The 16,819-nt window shown below is 42.7% G+C and overlaps 1 protein-coding gene across 6 annotated transcripts in view; it reads right to left on the bottom strand.

Annotated features, from left to right (window-relative positions):
• Nucleotides 1-4,515: 4,515 nt before the first annotated feature.
• Nucleotides 4,516-16,819, bottom strand: part of ube4b (ubiquitination factor E4B, UFD2 homolog (S. cerevisiae)) — an 80,980-nt gene continuing 68,676 nt past the window's right edge. For 4 of the 6 annotated variants that reach the window (XM_085967397.1, XM_085967401.1, XM_085967402.1 and 1 more), the window contains 5 exons: nt 15,966-16,100; nt 14,199-14,390; nt 12,918-13,092; nt 10,858-11,004; nt 4,516-8,524 (listed from right to left, as the gene is read on the bottom strand). In XM_085967397.1, the coding sequence (XP_085823523.1) occupies nt 8,454-8,524; nt 10,858-11,004; nt 12,918-13,092; nt 14,199-14,390; nt 15,966-16,100 (720 nt within the window). In that variant the 3' untranslated portion in view covers nt 4,516-8,453. The remainder of the gene's footprint in view (nt 8,525-10,857; nt 11,005-12,917; nt 13,093-14,198; nt 14,391-15,965; nt 16,101-16,819) is intronic. The other 2 variants (XR_015073578.1, XM_085967398.1) reach the window with 2 other exon arrangements.

Below are 16,819 nucleotides of genomic sequence, written 5' to 3'. Positions count from 1 at the left end.
GCACATTGGGTTCAGCAGGACTGAAGTGGCTATTATAATCAGGCAATGTTTAAGTGCAGCACTAGGCTTGGATTCTGGATTCCACATAAAAGGAGCGTTCCAACTAGAGGATTGCAAAATTTTCCAACAGCAGGGAGACCGTCCATCACATGGTAAGAAAGGATGCTGCTACACCAGCTGCAACTGGGACTTCTTCTGAAAGTTTAAAACATGCCTTGGCAGAGTCTCAAGAGAAACTACCACCAACCTCTTGTTCAAATAGGGGTAAAATCTACAAATGCTGCAGCTTGAGGAATGCAGTCACTGAAAGGCATTTGGTAAAAACTGATATGAGGTCAATTGGAGTGCAATATGATGCTCTGCTTGACCGCCAAAACTCAATTTCTGTGATTCCCTACACCAGTCAATATAATTCCCTAGGATTTTCTGAAGGTATCTGATAAAGTTGCACACCCAAGACTTGCCAAAAAAACCACATTTATGACAAATTAACCAGCTGGGTGTCAAAGAAAGTAGATGATGGAAACTTTTTCGGGGGAGGGACAGTGATCGTTGGGAGTTTCACACGGGTTTGTTCTGGGTTCTTGGTTTACAAGACATGGAGGTGTGCACTTTCATTAATTTATGCAAGGTAATACATTTGAAACAAGAAATGTGAAATATAGGTGCACAATAAACGACTATTCACTGGATGGTCACGGAAAGTACCCAACAGCACGAGCATGTAGCTGGAGGGTGCTCAAAGTTTTATTTTGACAATGCAAATGTTATTGGTAGGGTCACATTTAGAACACCATGTATAAATTTTGGGACACTTCACCTTCAAAAAAAAAGACATGGACCACCTGAGAAAATTTGACACAAAACTCAATGGCCCAATTTATGAATAATGTATTGTTATGCACTTAAGATTATAAAAGACCCTCAAGCCCTCTATACACACACACACCCCATTTGTTTTGTTGGACTCTGCCAACTTAACTACTCTTCAAAAAAATTCCTCTTGGACTCTTGAAAGGTGTTCAGGCAGGCCCCAGGAGGCCAAAGTCTAAGCTGCATTCTGCATAGTTTTTCAAAAAATGCATCCAATTGTTTCTTAAAAGGACACAGGTTGATCAGCCTCCAAGAAAAATAGAACCTTCCAACATGGATATTGCACTCCACTTGTAATCGTAAAACTAAAGTACAAAATTTAGTGTCAGCCGTGGCTCAGTGGGTAGCACACTCGCCGCGGAGTCAGCAGGTTGTGGGTTCAAGTCCCACTCCAGGGACTTGAGCATATAAAGCTAGGCTGAGGGAGTGCTGCACTGTCGGAGGTGCCGTCTTTCGGATGAGACGTTAAACCGAGGCCCCGTCTGCGCGCTCAGGTGGACGTAAAAGATCCCACGGCACTATTTCGAAGAGGAGCAAGGTGTCCTGGCCAATATTTATCCCTCAACCAACATAATAAAAACAGATTATCTGGTCATTATCACATTGCTGTTTGTGGGACCTTGCTGTGTGCAAATTGGCTGCTGCGTTTCCCACATTACAACAGTGACTCCACTTCAAAAGCACTGCATTGGCTGTAAAGCGCTTTGAGTCATCCACTGGTCATGAAAGGTGCTACAGGTAGACTACCCTTTATCCGGACTTCCGAAAACCGAAACCCTCTAAAAACCGAAGGTTTTTTCGTTCAGCGTAAGTCGGTTTTTAGAGGGTTCCGGTTGCGGAAGTTCGGATAAAGGGTAAGTCGTGCGCACGACCCCCCGCCGACCCCGCCAGCCCCAACCACCGCCGGCCCCGACAACCGCGGACCCCGCCAGCCCCGACAACCCCCCCGCGGACCCCGCCAGCCCCGACAACCGCCGGCCCCGACCCCCGCCGACCCCGACTGACTTACGCTGAGTGTCAGCGTAAGTCGTGCGCACGACCCCCCGCCGACCCACCTTCCGAAATTCTCCTTTATCCGAAACTCGGCTGGTCCCGAGGTTTTCGGATAAAGGATAGTCTACCTACTATATAAATGCAAATCTTTCTTTCCAAGAAAAATTGCACTCTACTTGTAATTATAAAGCTGAAAGTACTAAAATTAACAATCATGAAAATGAGACCAGAGATTAGAAAGAGTTCCCCCACCCCAATAATACTGGAGATTCCCAGCAAACTAGCAGTTACTCCTGGTATGATCAACTCCTTTTCAGTGGAGATCTTCATTAGATGCCCATAATTAGTCATAAGAACATAAGAAATAGGAGCAGGAGTAGGCCAATCGGCCCCTCGAGCCTGCTCCGCCATTCAATAAGATCATGGCTGATCTGATCGTAACCGCCAATCCACTATCACAGAACCATCTCCTGAATCTAACAGAATTAGACACACGAAATAGGAGCAGGATCAGGCTACACGGCCCCTGGGCCCGCTCCGCTACCCACAGGGCCATGTCCGATCCGAACCTAGACTCATGTCCAAATTCCTGCCCGCTCCCCGTAACCCTTAATTCCCTTTACTTCTAGGAAACTGTCTATTTCTGTTTTAAATTTATGTAATGATGTAGCTTCTACAGCTTTTTGGGGCATGTCTTGTGTACTGCAACAGTAATTCTTACAGATCAACAAATAAAGTTCACAATTCATGGGATGGGAGACAGTAATCAATAAGTGTACAAGCTAAATTTTTTCCAAAACAAGTCTTTCATCGAAAGAGAAAAATTTCACGGGAACCTTTACCCATCAGTAAATTCTCCATCTGGTTTATATTAGGTAGAAAACTGAGTTTTAGGAGTTGTCATTGATTTTTTGCCAGTTGATATTATCTGCACCATTTTAAACTAATGGAATTTTTTTCTGGACTGTTTATAAAATCCACCATTTAAGCCAGTCTTTAGGGCACGGATCCAGTTTACTTTAGTCACAATCGTAGTCTACTATGGCTTCAGGTTTTTCAGCCCATGTGAAATCAAAACCAAGTGAAACCTGGTGTAAATACTGCACCTCGCCGAGAAGGGGGAAATATTTTCTCAAATATAACTCAAAACAAAGGTGTTAGTTTCAAATTAAGGGAGAAAAAATAAATGGAAAAGTCAAGCAAACTTTTCAGCATAAGGTTGCTAAACATGTGAAACCAGTACCAGAAAGCTACAGCAGGACTAGCCGTGTTCCAGTTGGATTCAGAGTTACCAGATTTACAAATACATCATGGCCATCTTGTGGGAAGTTGGCTGGGTAGGTGAGATGGACCACTCCTGCCTGAAATTGTTGATTTTGCTATAACGTTTAGAATTTTTCCATTAGAAATCATAGGGTGAACAAATGATCGTTGGCTGTACTGTGCCAATACTTTTATTGCACTTTAGTGTTTGGAATTTAACTGCATGTGGTGCAAAGTGCTCATCCAATGCGCACTGCGGATCACTGTGTTCACAATGCCCTGTGAAGAGAATAGATGGGAACTTTCTAGTATCTACAGACATCAATTTGGCTATTTTGTCAGTAAAGAAAAAAACTTGCATTTCTATAGTACCTTTCATGAGCTCAGGCCTTCCCAAAGCGTTTCACAGCTAGAGGTATTTGAGTGTAGTCACTGTTGTAATGCAGAGAAATGTAGCAGCCAATTTGCACACGGCAAGGTCCCACAAACAGCAATGTGATAATGACCAAATAATCTGTTTTAGTGATGTTAGTTGAGGGAATAAATATGGGCCAGGACACCCCTGCTTTTTTTCGAATAGGACACACCGGCAGCTGGAGGAGGCCCAGGATCGGACTCCCACGCGGCCCCACAGCACAACGGCAGGCACGCTATGCGCCCGCGGGAATCCTCCAACCTGAATTTCTGGTCGACTATTTTCTGTCTGTTCAAAATGTATGCAGCTAATATTTATAAATATGCACAGTTGTGCAATGCCCAGATATGTAGCATGATTGAACACTCATTGTGATCATAGTCAATGGTTAACATCATCTCTGCCAACCATTTATTTAAGAAAAAGCATATGGTTAAAAGTGACCATGCAAAAAGCTTTAATGTGCAAAAATCAGTTGTGTACATCCTGCATAGTTTTAGCCATTCACACGGGCAAGAATTCAGACCAAATCCAAATTAGATGTCAAATACACAGTACACAAGAAATTGTGGAATAGGCCAATTTGAATCCAGCTCAAATTAAAAGTACATATACCTTTGCTAGCTCGAACTCAAATTTCATCAAGCCTGTGAAATGGAGGCAATCTAACAGAGCAAGATAAAAAAAAAATCCAACGTATCCCACAATAAACTGAGCAGAACTCTTAAATGAGACAAGTATGTGACTTAACAGGTGCCCATAACTTGAGAGAGTGAAGATAATGCCATGTGTAATTGGTGCTTTCCCCAGTCAGCAGAACAATGAAAATACAGACAAGCAACAAGTTGCACAGCATGGATCACTTTGATTGGAATCCAGTTCAGAGTTAAAGTCTCTAAGTGTGTGTACCTTTGGTTTTATAAGCAAAAATGGAGAACCTCAAACCCACTTAATAGTACAAGACAATGATACCATTTTGTATTTGGGATGTGTACCATTTATTGGAATTCAAAGGTTGGGAGCAATCAGAACAGTCTATAGGAATTACCATTCTGAGCAGGTTTATCATTAAAAACAGTTCTCTGATTATAACAGCATTTATAGAAAAACAAAAACACAAAAGAAACTTCCAGCTTTTCAAAATAAAAATCAGAAATTCAAGTACCTGGAGCAAGGGGCAGTATAACATTACCAAAAATGCAAATTTTAGTTGGACAATGTAGCTTTTAATTTCCTCCTTTTCTTGCTGCAGTGCTAGAATTTCCAGTTCAACAATACTGGGGTAAAAAGGGTACATCAGCACTATCACACTATCATGGTATCATTATAATTGGCTAGAAGACTTTCAAATTACCTTACGCAACAGATTTGACAATCTTAATTTTAACAAATTTTAACCCTTTCTAGCCCAGAAAGGTCTAAATGGTCCTTTATGCAAGAAAAGTATAGTATTGTATGGGGTAAAATAATTACAGGCCTAAACTTAAGAGGGGTAACCGAATGTAGCATCAGTCAGGAGTCTGTGAGCCTCGACATTTGGTCAAAACACCAATACAGTAAAGTTGGACACTACGGGTAGCTGTCATTTTAAAATGCTGCAGCTTTATCTTGAGAAAGGTTCTGGGTTAGAAAGGGTCATCGTCCATTTTCTCAATAGGTCGCATTATATATATATTTTTTAAAAAAGTAACAAAAAATGAACTTCAAAGTTTAGGTCAAATTATCAACAGATTGATGTGCATGTTACATATCTGAACTGGAAAGGGTAGACTTTGCCTCACATAATGCAGTGATGAGCTCATAATAAACCGCATTATACCAGTGGCAGTTTTATTGAAGATGTGGCTGTACAACTTACACACAGAGGGCCTTTAAATGTTCTTTTCTGTGTAGTAAAGAGAAAACAAAAAATCCAACAAAATCTGAACATGGCAACGAATGTTGGCTCAAAAGATTAAACACAAGCGATTCTGAAAGGACAAAAATGAAACAAAAAGTGAAAAAAATGCAAGAAATGCAATTAAAATAATTATTCTGAATTCCTATATTTAATAATCCAGTCCGCCCATGTATAACACTGTTGTCATAGAAAATTCACACACTTGAGCAAAGGCATTTCATTTTTAATATTCTAGTTTTGGGGGGGGGGGGGGGGGGGGGGGAGAAAGAGGGGCAAGTTCAGTAGCCAGTTAAAATCTACCTGTTACATTCTAAGTTTTGAGCTGTTGAATAACTCAGTTCTTTACAAAGCAAGACTTGTACATTGCAGGGATATAGTCTAGGTATCAGAAATAAAAAACCAAACGGTTGGAAATACACAGCAGGTCAGTCAGTATCTGCAGAGAGAAGAGGCATGTTCAAGTGTCAGGGTACTGAAGCAGGGTATACACCTCAAACACTGGCCTGTCTTCTCTCTTTACAGATGTCCCTGGGCCTACTGTGTAGAGCCAGCATTTTCTGCTTTTATTGCAGATTTCCAATTTGTTTTAAATTTATTAAGTCTGGGTATTTGGTGGACTTTCAATGTACAGGCTATTTAGTATATATTTTTTAATAAAGTATATAGTGAAGTCAGCAGATTTTAATTGTATACTGGTGAGCTCTCAATGTCCAGTATTTAATACAACTATATAATTATTTGCTCCAGAGTTTGGGCAGGCAGACTGTCGTAGGTGAGAAGTACAGAAACGGGCTCTGGATCCTAAGATAGCTTGCACAGGATTAGGTGGACTGTTGAATAATGTTAGGAATATGCTTGTTGAAGACTTACAATGAAAACTACCTCATATCTTACATCCAGCTGTTTTGAACACTTCCTCAATTATCCCTTTTGCTACCACATTCTTTGCTCGAGTAAATTGCATAAAAAGAACACACAGCTATAAAGTTAAGGATGAATTATCATTTGAAAAAAAATGTAAAAATCATCAATTTGGAAACTAGGAGCATTGTAAAATGCTTTAATAAACAATCAAGTTCAAAACACCAGACAGGTGAATTTGAAGCAACCGCGTGCATGCAAACTGAATTGAAAGGGAGCACTCGAAGGGGAAAATTTGCAGGAATACAAGGGTTAATTGTGCGTAGAATTGTAGGTCATAAGAGCTAGATCTTTACAATCTGCATAAAGCTATCATAAAATTCCAATTTACTTTGACACTATTTTGACTTCTACTTATTGCTGCTTTTGTAATGATTTTGCAAAAAACTTTACTGCAAAAAAATTAAACTAGACAATTATAAATTCAAGATTGTTGATGCTTTATGCAGCAGCTATCATTCTCATTATCTGAGCAGTTACAGCAACTGTTTGCAATGGGTTTAGGCCAGCACAGCATTGGTCATGTCAAAACCCAGTTTCAATAATGGATTAGGTCATTCAAAATCCAAATACTCAAACCGGATAACTGGATTTCCTTTTCCTGTTGCACAGTTGTTGCTACGCTGAAGGGAAATGGCGACCAGTCCTGTTTCGCTACTGTAACTGGATTCATGCAGCAGAATTGCAGCTGTCACAGTATAGCAGTTTACAAAAACATCACAATACCCCACTGATACTGGGCGATTTTTAAACTATGAGAAGCACAATGGCAGCAGAGTCAATCCTTCTCAAGTCAACACATTTGTCTGGAACTCATTGAAATTTGGAATTTTTCTTGCACACTTTATTTAACTTGCAAAGAAGATTTTCCAAAATGCAAAGCAATTTCACATTACTTTAACTTGTTGCCATTCAGGACTGTTGAAATAACAAGCTTTGCAGCAAACTATACAGACGTAAAATGTGATAAAAATGTATTCAGAAAATGTCAACTAACAAGAATTAAAAGCTCAAATTAATGTAACAGGAGTGAATACAACAGGGTAGACAGAAAAAGGGTTGGGTTTTAGTTTCTATTCACTTGTCAGGTACTCACTCAAGTGGCATCAACTATATTTTAAAACATTTCAGTATAAGGCTGAAGGAACTCTTGGAAAACAAGAGTGCCCTCTAGTGTGCTGTAGCAATGATAAAAAGTCCTCTGGGAGAGGAAGTCAATCCAACAGGAGAGGAAGGCAATGGCTGGATTGATGTGGTTTCTCGGAGGAAATGTCTTTTTAAAAGAAAAGCTTATCGCAATCAAAATATTAACAATGCAGATCATACTGTGGAAAAAATCGATGGCCATAAAACATGGTTGGCAGAAATGGAGGAAATTCATAGCCTCTTTTCCTAGCTAGAGAGTTTGGATGAAAGTCTATGCATAGGTGTAAATTACTTGGGGCGGGCAAGGGGTGGAGGGAGAGGGCAAGTTCGAAAAAAAACCCACAAATATATAAATTAATGATAAACAAATAGGATTCAATAGTCTCACCTTTAATCCTGTGAGCCAACAGATTTTGCCTCATAATTAAAACATCAGTTTTTAGGGAAAGGGCCTGTGCATCACTTTGGTTTTGAGGAACATTTAGTGCAGCAAACAAAACAGTCCCTTTAGCAGCGACTGGTCGCAAGATACAGTAATAACTTCAACCTAAAATACAGACCATCTTCTGTTAATACAGTCATTTAAAAAAAACATTGCTGCTCAGACCCCCCCTTTTGTTTCAAACTTGCTGCAAGGCCTTGAGTGCACCACCCTTAAGCTTGGATTGGTCACGTGTAGCTGTACTGAAAAGGCATTCTAAATTGTACCCAACACCTCTGAACTTTTCTCCTTTTTAAATTGTTTTTGTTCTTTAAATTAAATTTATTTACAGAGACATTACATTTTTCTAATGTGTTCAGTTCACCCTTTTTTTTAATATCAGTGCAGCAGACATAGCCTACAAAGCCTCACTGTCAAGCAGATTTGCTTTTGGGTCTTAATCTGGTGGTCTACGCTCAGAACTACAAACGTTTCTCGCTGGATCCACCTTAAGTAACAGTTCACTGTGAAGAACGGTTGGCATGTTGCTTCTCTCTCATCCAGGTATGGATCTTTTCCTTCAGTTCGGGCACTGTAATAAAAAAATGGAACAATCCAGAGAATAGGATGGAACTAATTTAGCAACCTCCTACCTTCACAACGTCAAACGACTTCGATTTTCAAGGAAAAAAGGCAGCTGCAACTACCTAACACAATGGTGTTATGCATTTGTTTCTCAATATAGCTTATCCTGTGCAGCAGTGTATTTACTGGACTTGCAGTGTCAGAATCTTGGGCTATTTTTTTAAACCAGCTTTAGATCAGTCTCCCCTTTTAAAAACAAATATAATACCTATAGTGGTACAGGTAGACTATCCTTTATCCGCACTTCCGAAAACCGAAAACCTCTAAAAACCGAAAGTTTTTTCGTGGAGCGTAAGTCGTGCACACGACATGACCCGAGTGGCGCCAAACATGACAGGAGTGGTCCGGGAGCTCTGCCTTTCCCTGTGAGCAGGGCAGAGGGTCAGAGTTCCCTCCTGGGTAGGAGATTGCAGGCCAAGCCGGGCAGTGTGAAGGAGGTACCGGGAGAGTGAACCCAACAATACAGCGGCCCGTCCAATAGCTGCAGCGGCCCGTCCGATAGTCTTTTCTTCCCCCCCCCCCCCCAGACCTGATTTGCGGGCCAGCTTAGTGTAGGAGTCAGCCGATATCCGGCTTTCCCACAACTGGCGGCGGCAGTCGAGCCCCAGACCCCCGCTAAGTCAAGGAATTCAGATACGGAGCAGGGGGAGCCGGAAACCTCGATCTAACGGCAGAAATCAGCAGCCGTTTTGTTAGGTTTTTTTCTTCTAGCATTTTTTTTCTTCCCCTAGCATTTTTTTAAAAAAAAAGTCAGGCTGTGGCAAGAGTCTCTGTAGCTTAGCAACAGCTTCAGAGACACTTCCAAGGCAGGGCCCGAGTGTTTACAAGCTGTTGCTAAGCAACAGTGTTTGTTGTCAGATACGGAGATGAAAACCTTCTGAAATCCGAAAAATTCCGAAAACCGAAACACAGCTGGTCCCAAGGTCTTCGGATAAAGGATAGTCTACCTGTACCAGTTTTTTTCCCCCCCATTCTTGTGATAAGGGTGTCAGTGGCAAGGCCAGCAATTGTTGCCCATCCCTAATTGCCCTCGAGAAGGTGGTGGTGAGCTGCCTTTTTGAACCGCTGCAGTCCGTGTGGTGAAGGTGCTCCCACAGTGCTGTTAGGGAGGGAGTTCCAGGATTTTGACCCAGCGACGATGAAGGAACGGCGATATATTTCCAAGTCAGGATGGTGTGTGACTTGGAGGGGAACTTGGAGGTGGTGGTGTTCCCATGCACCTGCTGCCCTTATCCTTCTAGGTGGAAGAGGTCGTGGGTTTGGGAGGTGCTGTTGAAGTAGCCTTGGCGAGTTGCTGCAGTGCACCCTGTAGATGGTACACACTGCAGCCACGGTACGCAGGTGGTGGAGGGAGTGAATGTTTAAGCTAGTGTATGGAGTGCCGATCAAGCGGACTGCTTTGTCCTGGACGGTGTCGAGCTTCAAGTGTTGTCGCAGCTGCAACTATCCAGGCAAGTGAAGAGTAGTCCACGACACTCCTGACCTGTACCTTGTATGTGGTGGAGACTTTGTGGAATCAGCCACTCGCCACAGAATACGCAACTTCTGACCTGCTCTAGTAGCCACGGAATTTATGCAGCTGGTTCAGTTGATCTGCTGGTCAATGGTGACTCCCCAGGACCTTGATGGTTGAGGATGGTAGTGCTATTGAATCTAATGTGGAGGTGGTTAGGCTCTCTCTTGTTGGAATTTTACTGGAAAGAGATACTGCTGACCTTTCTTTCATCCCTGGTTTCTGCTCAGTACTTCTACATAACTAAAGGCCAAGATCAGGCAATTGGCACAGTGTAAACTCTTGCCCTGCCACTTTGTTAGTGTTTGAGAACACAAAAGTGCTGCACTCTTCAATTTTCTTAAAACCCCCCTTAAAGGTGGTGACTTGTGCTGGGGTACAATTCCACAGGCGCCAGCAGCCCTCTGGTACTTATCCCAAATGGTTGATCTTCATAATGTGTGTGGCAGGATCGTCGACCATGCTGAACATCACAGCGGAGTTCAATACCTGATGTCCAAATACTCACATTTCCCAATAAGGGTTACTGGTTGGTGCTCAAAGAGGGAACGCTGGCTGATTTTTCCCTCCTTTGTAGCACGTAGCCAATTGTACCTGTCCTATTGACACCCCTACTGATCGGACCGCAGAGTGAGCCTCGATCTTGCCTGGTCTGTAAAGCTCAGCACAGTGGCTGGTGCATTTACCCAGTACGCCACTGGAGGAAGCTATTAATTTGTGCAATGAGATAAAAGTTTATATAGGTTTAATAAAGTAACATTCTTTACCTGGCTCCAGCATATTCTCGGTCAGATGTTGGCGGTTAAATGGGTCTGTCGGAGAATTCAGTAAGTGTCTTAAAATAATAGAGCGGTCCATTATGGTCCCAGAGGGCAGCTTCACAGGATCATTCATTAGAGTGTCCATCAGTGGATCTGTAACAACGAAGCCCTATAAATCAGCAACTCAAATAAGCATTACAATAAAAGCTAATTTATCAGCGTTGTAATCAAAATTCATTTATCTGAATAGATACTTGGAACTCCGCTGGTACCATTTCTATTTGAAGCAGCTTAGCAATGTGCTGCGTTTCCCTGGGCTGTGCTGAATCCACCCCTATTAAGAATGCAGACAGATTCCACAGCATTGGCAGCAGCAGGAAAGCAATGACGGGGAAGGTTCATAAGCCAGCAATCTGAAACCAACGCTGGGTTCAGTGTTCAGCCTACCCGTGGGCCACGTGCTGCCGGCATCTGCTGACAGCAGTATTGCTACTTAAGGGAGAGGCTGGGAAGAGCACTCGTTCTTGCTCACCTGGGGAGGTGTAGTGCCATTTCACTTAGTACTGACATAATAAAACTCACTACGCACTTGGTTCGAGTATAAAGCAAGGCTTTAATCAATTTGTTTCAAAACATGGAGGTCTAGTTATCTTTCACTAGTTCCGGTTTACAAAATGTCCTGGGCAAGCTGGGCCCACGCCTGAGTATTTATACTCCTTGGACGGCGCCACCAGCTGGCCGTCCAGTGTTATTTCATGAGTCTTTCTTCATGGATCATAAGATTCATAACAAGTACAGTGTTGTTCAGAAATCAGGCTGTCATTCGCGCCAGCGCTGCAATGTAAAGCAGGCTTGAATTAAGCCATTTTTATACCGGCACCGTTTAGATTGGTTTGGGAGACTGGCACCCGTGAGTCGGCTCCCAGGATTTACAGTGCTATATTCAATTCCCTGATCGTGGCAGCAGTTTTGCAGGCTCACAAAAAACTGCAAAGAATACAGTTTCCCAGTTTTTGTACCTTTTCAGTATTCATGTCGTTTGGTTCCATCTATTTAACCAAGTGCTGATGACAACATTAGAATACTGGCATGAAGGAATTACTAATAGTAATTGCATTTATATAGATTACTGTCCGGGGGTTGAATTACTATTAGCACTCATAGTCCATCAACCCAGGAGTGACTCAACATCAACTGCGTACGTCAATTCCACCCACTTCCACTCAAATTAGCAATCAGATGTCATCAGAACCTCTGTTAATTAAAAAAAAATTAACCAGACAGAACAAAGGAATGTATAGTCATAAAAAGACCAACATTCACCCGCACAGGCAGGTGCTGCCTCAGTTTAACATCCGATCTGACAATGCAGCAGTCCCTCAGTACGCCACCAGAGTGCCAGTGGAGTTTCTGTGCTCGGGTCCTGGTGTGGGGCCTGCAGACAACCTTCGCACCCAGAAATGAGACTGCTACCAACTGGGCTGCAATAATCACTCAAACCATCAGAAATGGGTCCCAATGAAGGCTCTGCTAACAACGCTGTAATACTGCTGTATATCTCAGAGACAATTCTTTCATAGCACTGCAACATGCCATAAACAGCACATTTTACAAAGCACTGATGTACCTTTTACAATCAATATCATTTAATTAAACTTGTAAACATGCTAAAACTGGTTCATAAACTCTAATGTATAATATGAATTAATTTGCAACAGAAAATAGTTAGTGTTCTATTACATTGGCTCAGTCATCTCCAGTTTCTCTTCATCCTGTACCAGCTACCAACCAAGGCATAAAATTCTTAGAGACATGGGCTTTAAAGGAATCTCTCCTGCCTGGCAGGTGACGAGAGTTACTTTTTGTATCTGGTCGTTCAATAGAGGAGACATTTCAAACGAGTTTATTACCTCAGCCCGAATAATTGCCTACACTTTCCCAGATTATACTATACCAGATTTGACGCACATACCGTGAGAATTTTACAATACAAAAGATTTCAGAGTTAATTGTTCTGTAAACTTTCCACTTCATTTCAGCATTAGAATTTTTCCAAGCTCACTTACCTCGGAATTCATCTGGTGCATCTCCATAGTCAATTTCAGCACGGGCATTCTTCGTGACTATTTCTTCCACCTTTTCTGCCAGAAGTCTAAATTTTTCTATAGCTATTGTCGATTTAATTCCCGCTTTCCTCATTTTTGAAATGACCTCATCAAACAGTTCTTTACTGTACGATCGCTGCTCCCAAAGAAAAAAAAAGTATTAGGACTTTGAAGATAAATGAGAGCATAACTTTCAAGTTAATTATCTGGCAACTTATTACACAAAATACTTGCACACTAGCAGAGTATCAAAACGTGCATTTAGACACGATCATTCCTAATCATGAGCCATTTTTATTACAGGCCAAAACGGTGGCCAACATGGCGGTAGAATGCAAGTTTACACATTAATTTAAACACAGCTACGTTGTCAGGGTGAGCAGAGGCCAAGGAAAAAGAAAGCTGAAGGGTAAGTAATTCGAGGCTGCTCCTGCACATTTCCTGGTGGACATCTCAACATCAGCAGAGTCCTTCAAGGTTGGGTGCCCATCATTCCTCCAGGAAATGGCTCACGGTGCGCACAGCGGCAGGGTGGATTGGGGCTGAAGATGTGCAAGGGAGGGGGTGTTTTATTCGTTCCAGGGATGTGGGCCTCGCTGGCAAGGCCGGAATTTATTGCCCATCCCTAATTGCCCTTGAGAAGGTGGTGGTGAGCCACCTTCTTGAACCGCTACAGTCCCTGTGGTGAAGGTACGCCCACAGTGCTGTTAGGGAGGGAGTTCCAGGATTTTGACCCAGCGACGATGAAGGAACAGTGACATATTTCCAAGTCATATATTTCCAGTGTGGCCGACTTGCCCAGTTTGTCAGAGCCACAGATTCCTTAACGCTCGGGCTGAAACTCATCGTTTACAGCGTGTCTCCTTGGAAACATTTTCAAGACGCCACATTTAGACATTCTCCTGGGCAACTGAGAGATAAATACTCTCAGTGAGAGCAACTTGGTTTAGCACGTGAGAAATAGCCAGAGTTGTGGTAAATCTACACACTGAAAGCTGCAGGCATGATGCTACGCCATGTGCATTCGGTTAACCTTTAGAATTACACAAGACCCACTTTCATGCGGCACACTACATGATGCAACATGGAACCACTCAAAAAGCGAGTCATACAGAGAAACACTTTCGACAGAAGATCAGTTCATACAATTTCCCTCGGAGGCAAACAGACAATGTTGTGCTACGTTAGAAGTTATTCAGGTATAAAATGCACAAAAATAAAACATTCCCAATGTACACAAACCTGGTCATCAGCAATGGCTTTTGCAAACCGGGGGCAGTCTAGATGCAGGTAAATATCAGTCAGCTGATCCAAAAGCTTCTTCGGTTCAAAACCATATTTTTCTGGGTTCTCTACCTTTAGGTCACGGCATTTAGGTCCACACAGCTGCTGCAGGTTAAAGTTCAACATGGCAGCTAAGCGTGGGCCAAGTTCCTGCAACGAGCAATGGAGAAATTAAATGGTACATTAGTTAAGTACTGCTCAAAACCCTATCCTTTTTAATGCTTCACCAATAGACTCCAGTCAAGTTATTTTCCAACTTGGGAGAGATTTACTGCAGTACCTTCCACTTTCAGTCACGAGCACGAGAAACAGCGAATAAGAATATAAGAAATAGGAGCAGGAGTCGGCCATTTGGCCCTTCGAGCCTGCTCCGCCATTCAATGAGATCATGGCTGATCTTCTGCCTCAACTCCATTCACCGGCCCGATCGCCATATCCCTTGATGCCTTTACTAGTCAGAAATCTATCGACTTCTGTTTTGAATATACCCAATGACTGAGCCTCCATAGCCCTCTGGGGTAGAGAATTCCAAAGATTCACCACCCTCTGTGTGAAGAAATTTCTTCTCATCTCAGTCCTGAATGGCTGACCCTTTATCTTGAGGCTGTGGCCCCTGGTTCTAGACTCCCCAGCCAAGGGAAACTTTCTCCCAGCATTCATCCCATCAAGACCTGTAATAATTTTGTATGCTTCAATGAGATCCCCTCTCATTCTTCTGAATTCAAGAGAATACAGGCCTAATTCACTCAATCTCTTCTCATATGACAGTCCCGCCATCCCAGGAATCAATCTCGTGAACCTTCGTTGCACTCCCTCTATGGCAAGTATATCCTTCCTTAGGTAAGGAGACCAAAATTGTACACAGTACTCCAGGTGTGGTCTCACCAAGGCCCTATATAATTGGAGTGAGACTTCTTTATTCCTGTACTCAAATCCTCTTGTAATGAAGGCCAGCATACCATTTGCCTTCCTAATGGCTTGCTGCACCTGCACATTCACTTTCAGTGACTCATGTACAAGGACACCCAGGTCCCTTTGAGCATCTGCATTCCCCAATCTTTCACCATTTAGGAAATACTCTGCCTTTCTGTTTTTTCTACCAAAGTGTTCTCGCCCACCCACTGAGCCTGCCGAGATCCCCTTGAAGCCTCTTCACATCCTCTTTGCAACTGACACTACCACCTAGCTTTGTATCATCAGCAAATTTTGAAATGTTACATTTAGTCCCCTCATCCAAATCATTGATATAGATTGTGAATAGCTGGGGCCCAAGCACCGATCCTTGCGGTACCTCGCTGGTCACAGCCTGCCATCCGAAAAAGACCCGTTTATCCCTACTCTTAGTTTTCTGTCTAACCAATCAGAGAAAAAGCGCACTCATGAACGAAGGCGAGACAGCGACACTCTACCTTGATATAGGTAGATTGTATTCATCGCTTTGCACAGAAAATCAAATCCTGGTTAAGACAGCTGCCGCTCTTCACTCTTAAATACAAATCTCTTTCCCACCACTATCAGCCATGATTCTGTCCTTCAGAAAACAGATAAAGTAAACTCCTTTACAATTGCCAATGTCAATCCTCAACCAACTAGGAAAGCAGTTACTATGGGATCATGAGTACCGCCCGCCCACCGAGGTACAATAAATATGCAAAATCTTTCTCATGTTTTTCGGGCAAGTAATGAGTTAAAAAGGAGGAAAGAATTATTAGAGAATTTACTCACAGGTCTAAGAAAAGGTTTTTGCACTTGTTTGGTGAGGTAATGGAACATGTCCACTGTTTCTGCACCAAGGGCAAGGTATGAGCGGGAGACACGCTCGTCCTGTGTCAGCTGTGACTGCCGACTCTGCTGCTGGTCCTATTAAAATAAAGATAATAATTTAGAGCGCGCTACTGGACGTAGGCTGTATACAAGTGGAATTTGTGTTATTTCAAGTATTGAACCTGTATTGCAAAAGACTCAGGATGAATAGCCACATTTTACAATTAAACCACTCAGTACCTGCCCATAATTCTTCACAGAATGAGCTTCCAATCTTTAACCGCTCATTAGAAAGAGCTGCTAAAGGGAAGCCAAGGAAAGAAAAACAGAAAGCAGCCAATGCCACTATTGACCACTCCTATTTACCTGCTCAGGGGGAAAAGAAAATGCACAAAAGAAAAAACAACTCGCCAAGGCTTCATCGGCCGCCAAACCCGCGACCTCTTCCACCTAGAAGGACATGGGCAGCAGGCGCATGGGAACACCACCACCTCCAAGTCACACACCATCCTGACTTAGAAGTTTATCGGTCGTTCCTTCATCGTCACTGGGTCAAAATCCTGGAACTCCCTTCCTAACAGCACTGTGGGAGTACCTTCACCACACAGACTGCAGCGGTTCAAGAAGGCAGCTCACCGCCACCTTCTCAAGGGCAACTAGGGATAGGCAATAAATGCCGGCCTTGCCAGCGAATAAAAAAAACCAAATGGTGGAGAGAAGACGAGGGAGAATCAAACAATGTTACAGCCCAAACACAGGCCGGTTGGCCCATCAGATCTGAACAGATGCTTTTCTCCATGAGATAGCAATATTAA

This window comes from Somniosus microcephalus, chromosome 25 (assembly GCF_052327205.1).
Source record: "Somniosus microcephalus isolate GS21.2 chromosome 25, FLI_Smic_1.0, whole genome shotgun sequence".
NCBI classification, from domain to species: Eukaryota; Metazoa; Chordata; class Chondrichthyes; order Squaliformes; family Somniosidae; genus Somniosus; species Somniosus microcephalus.
Note: the sequence above shows the minus strand (reverse complement) of the source record. Positions and strands in the feature narration are given on the sequence as shown.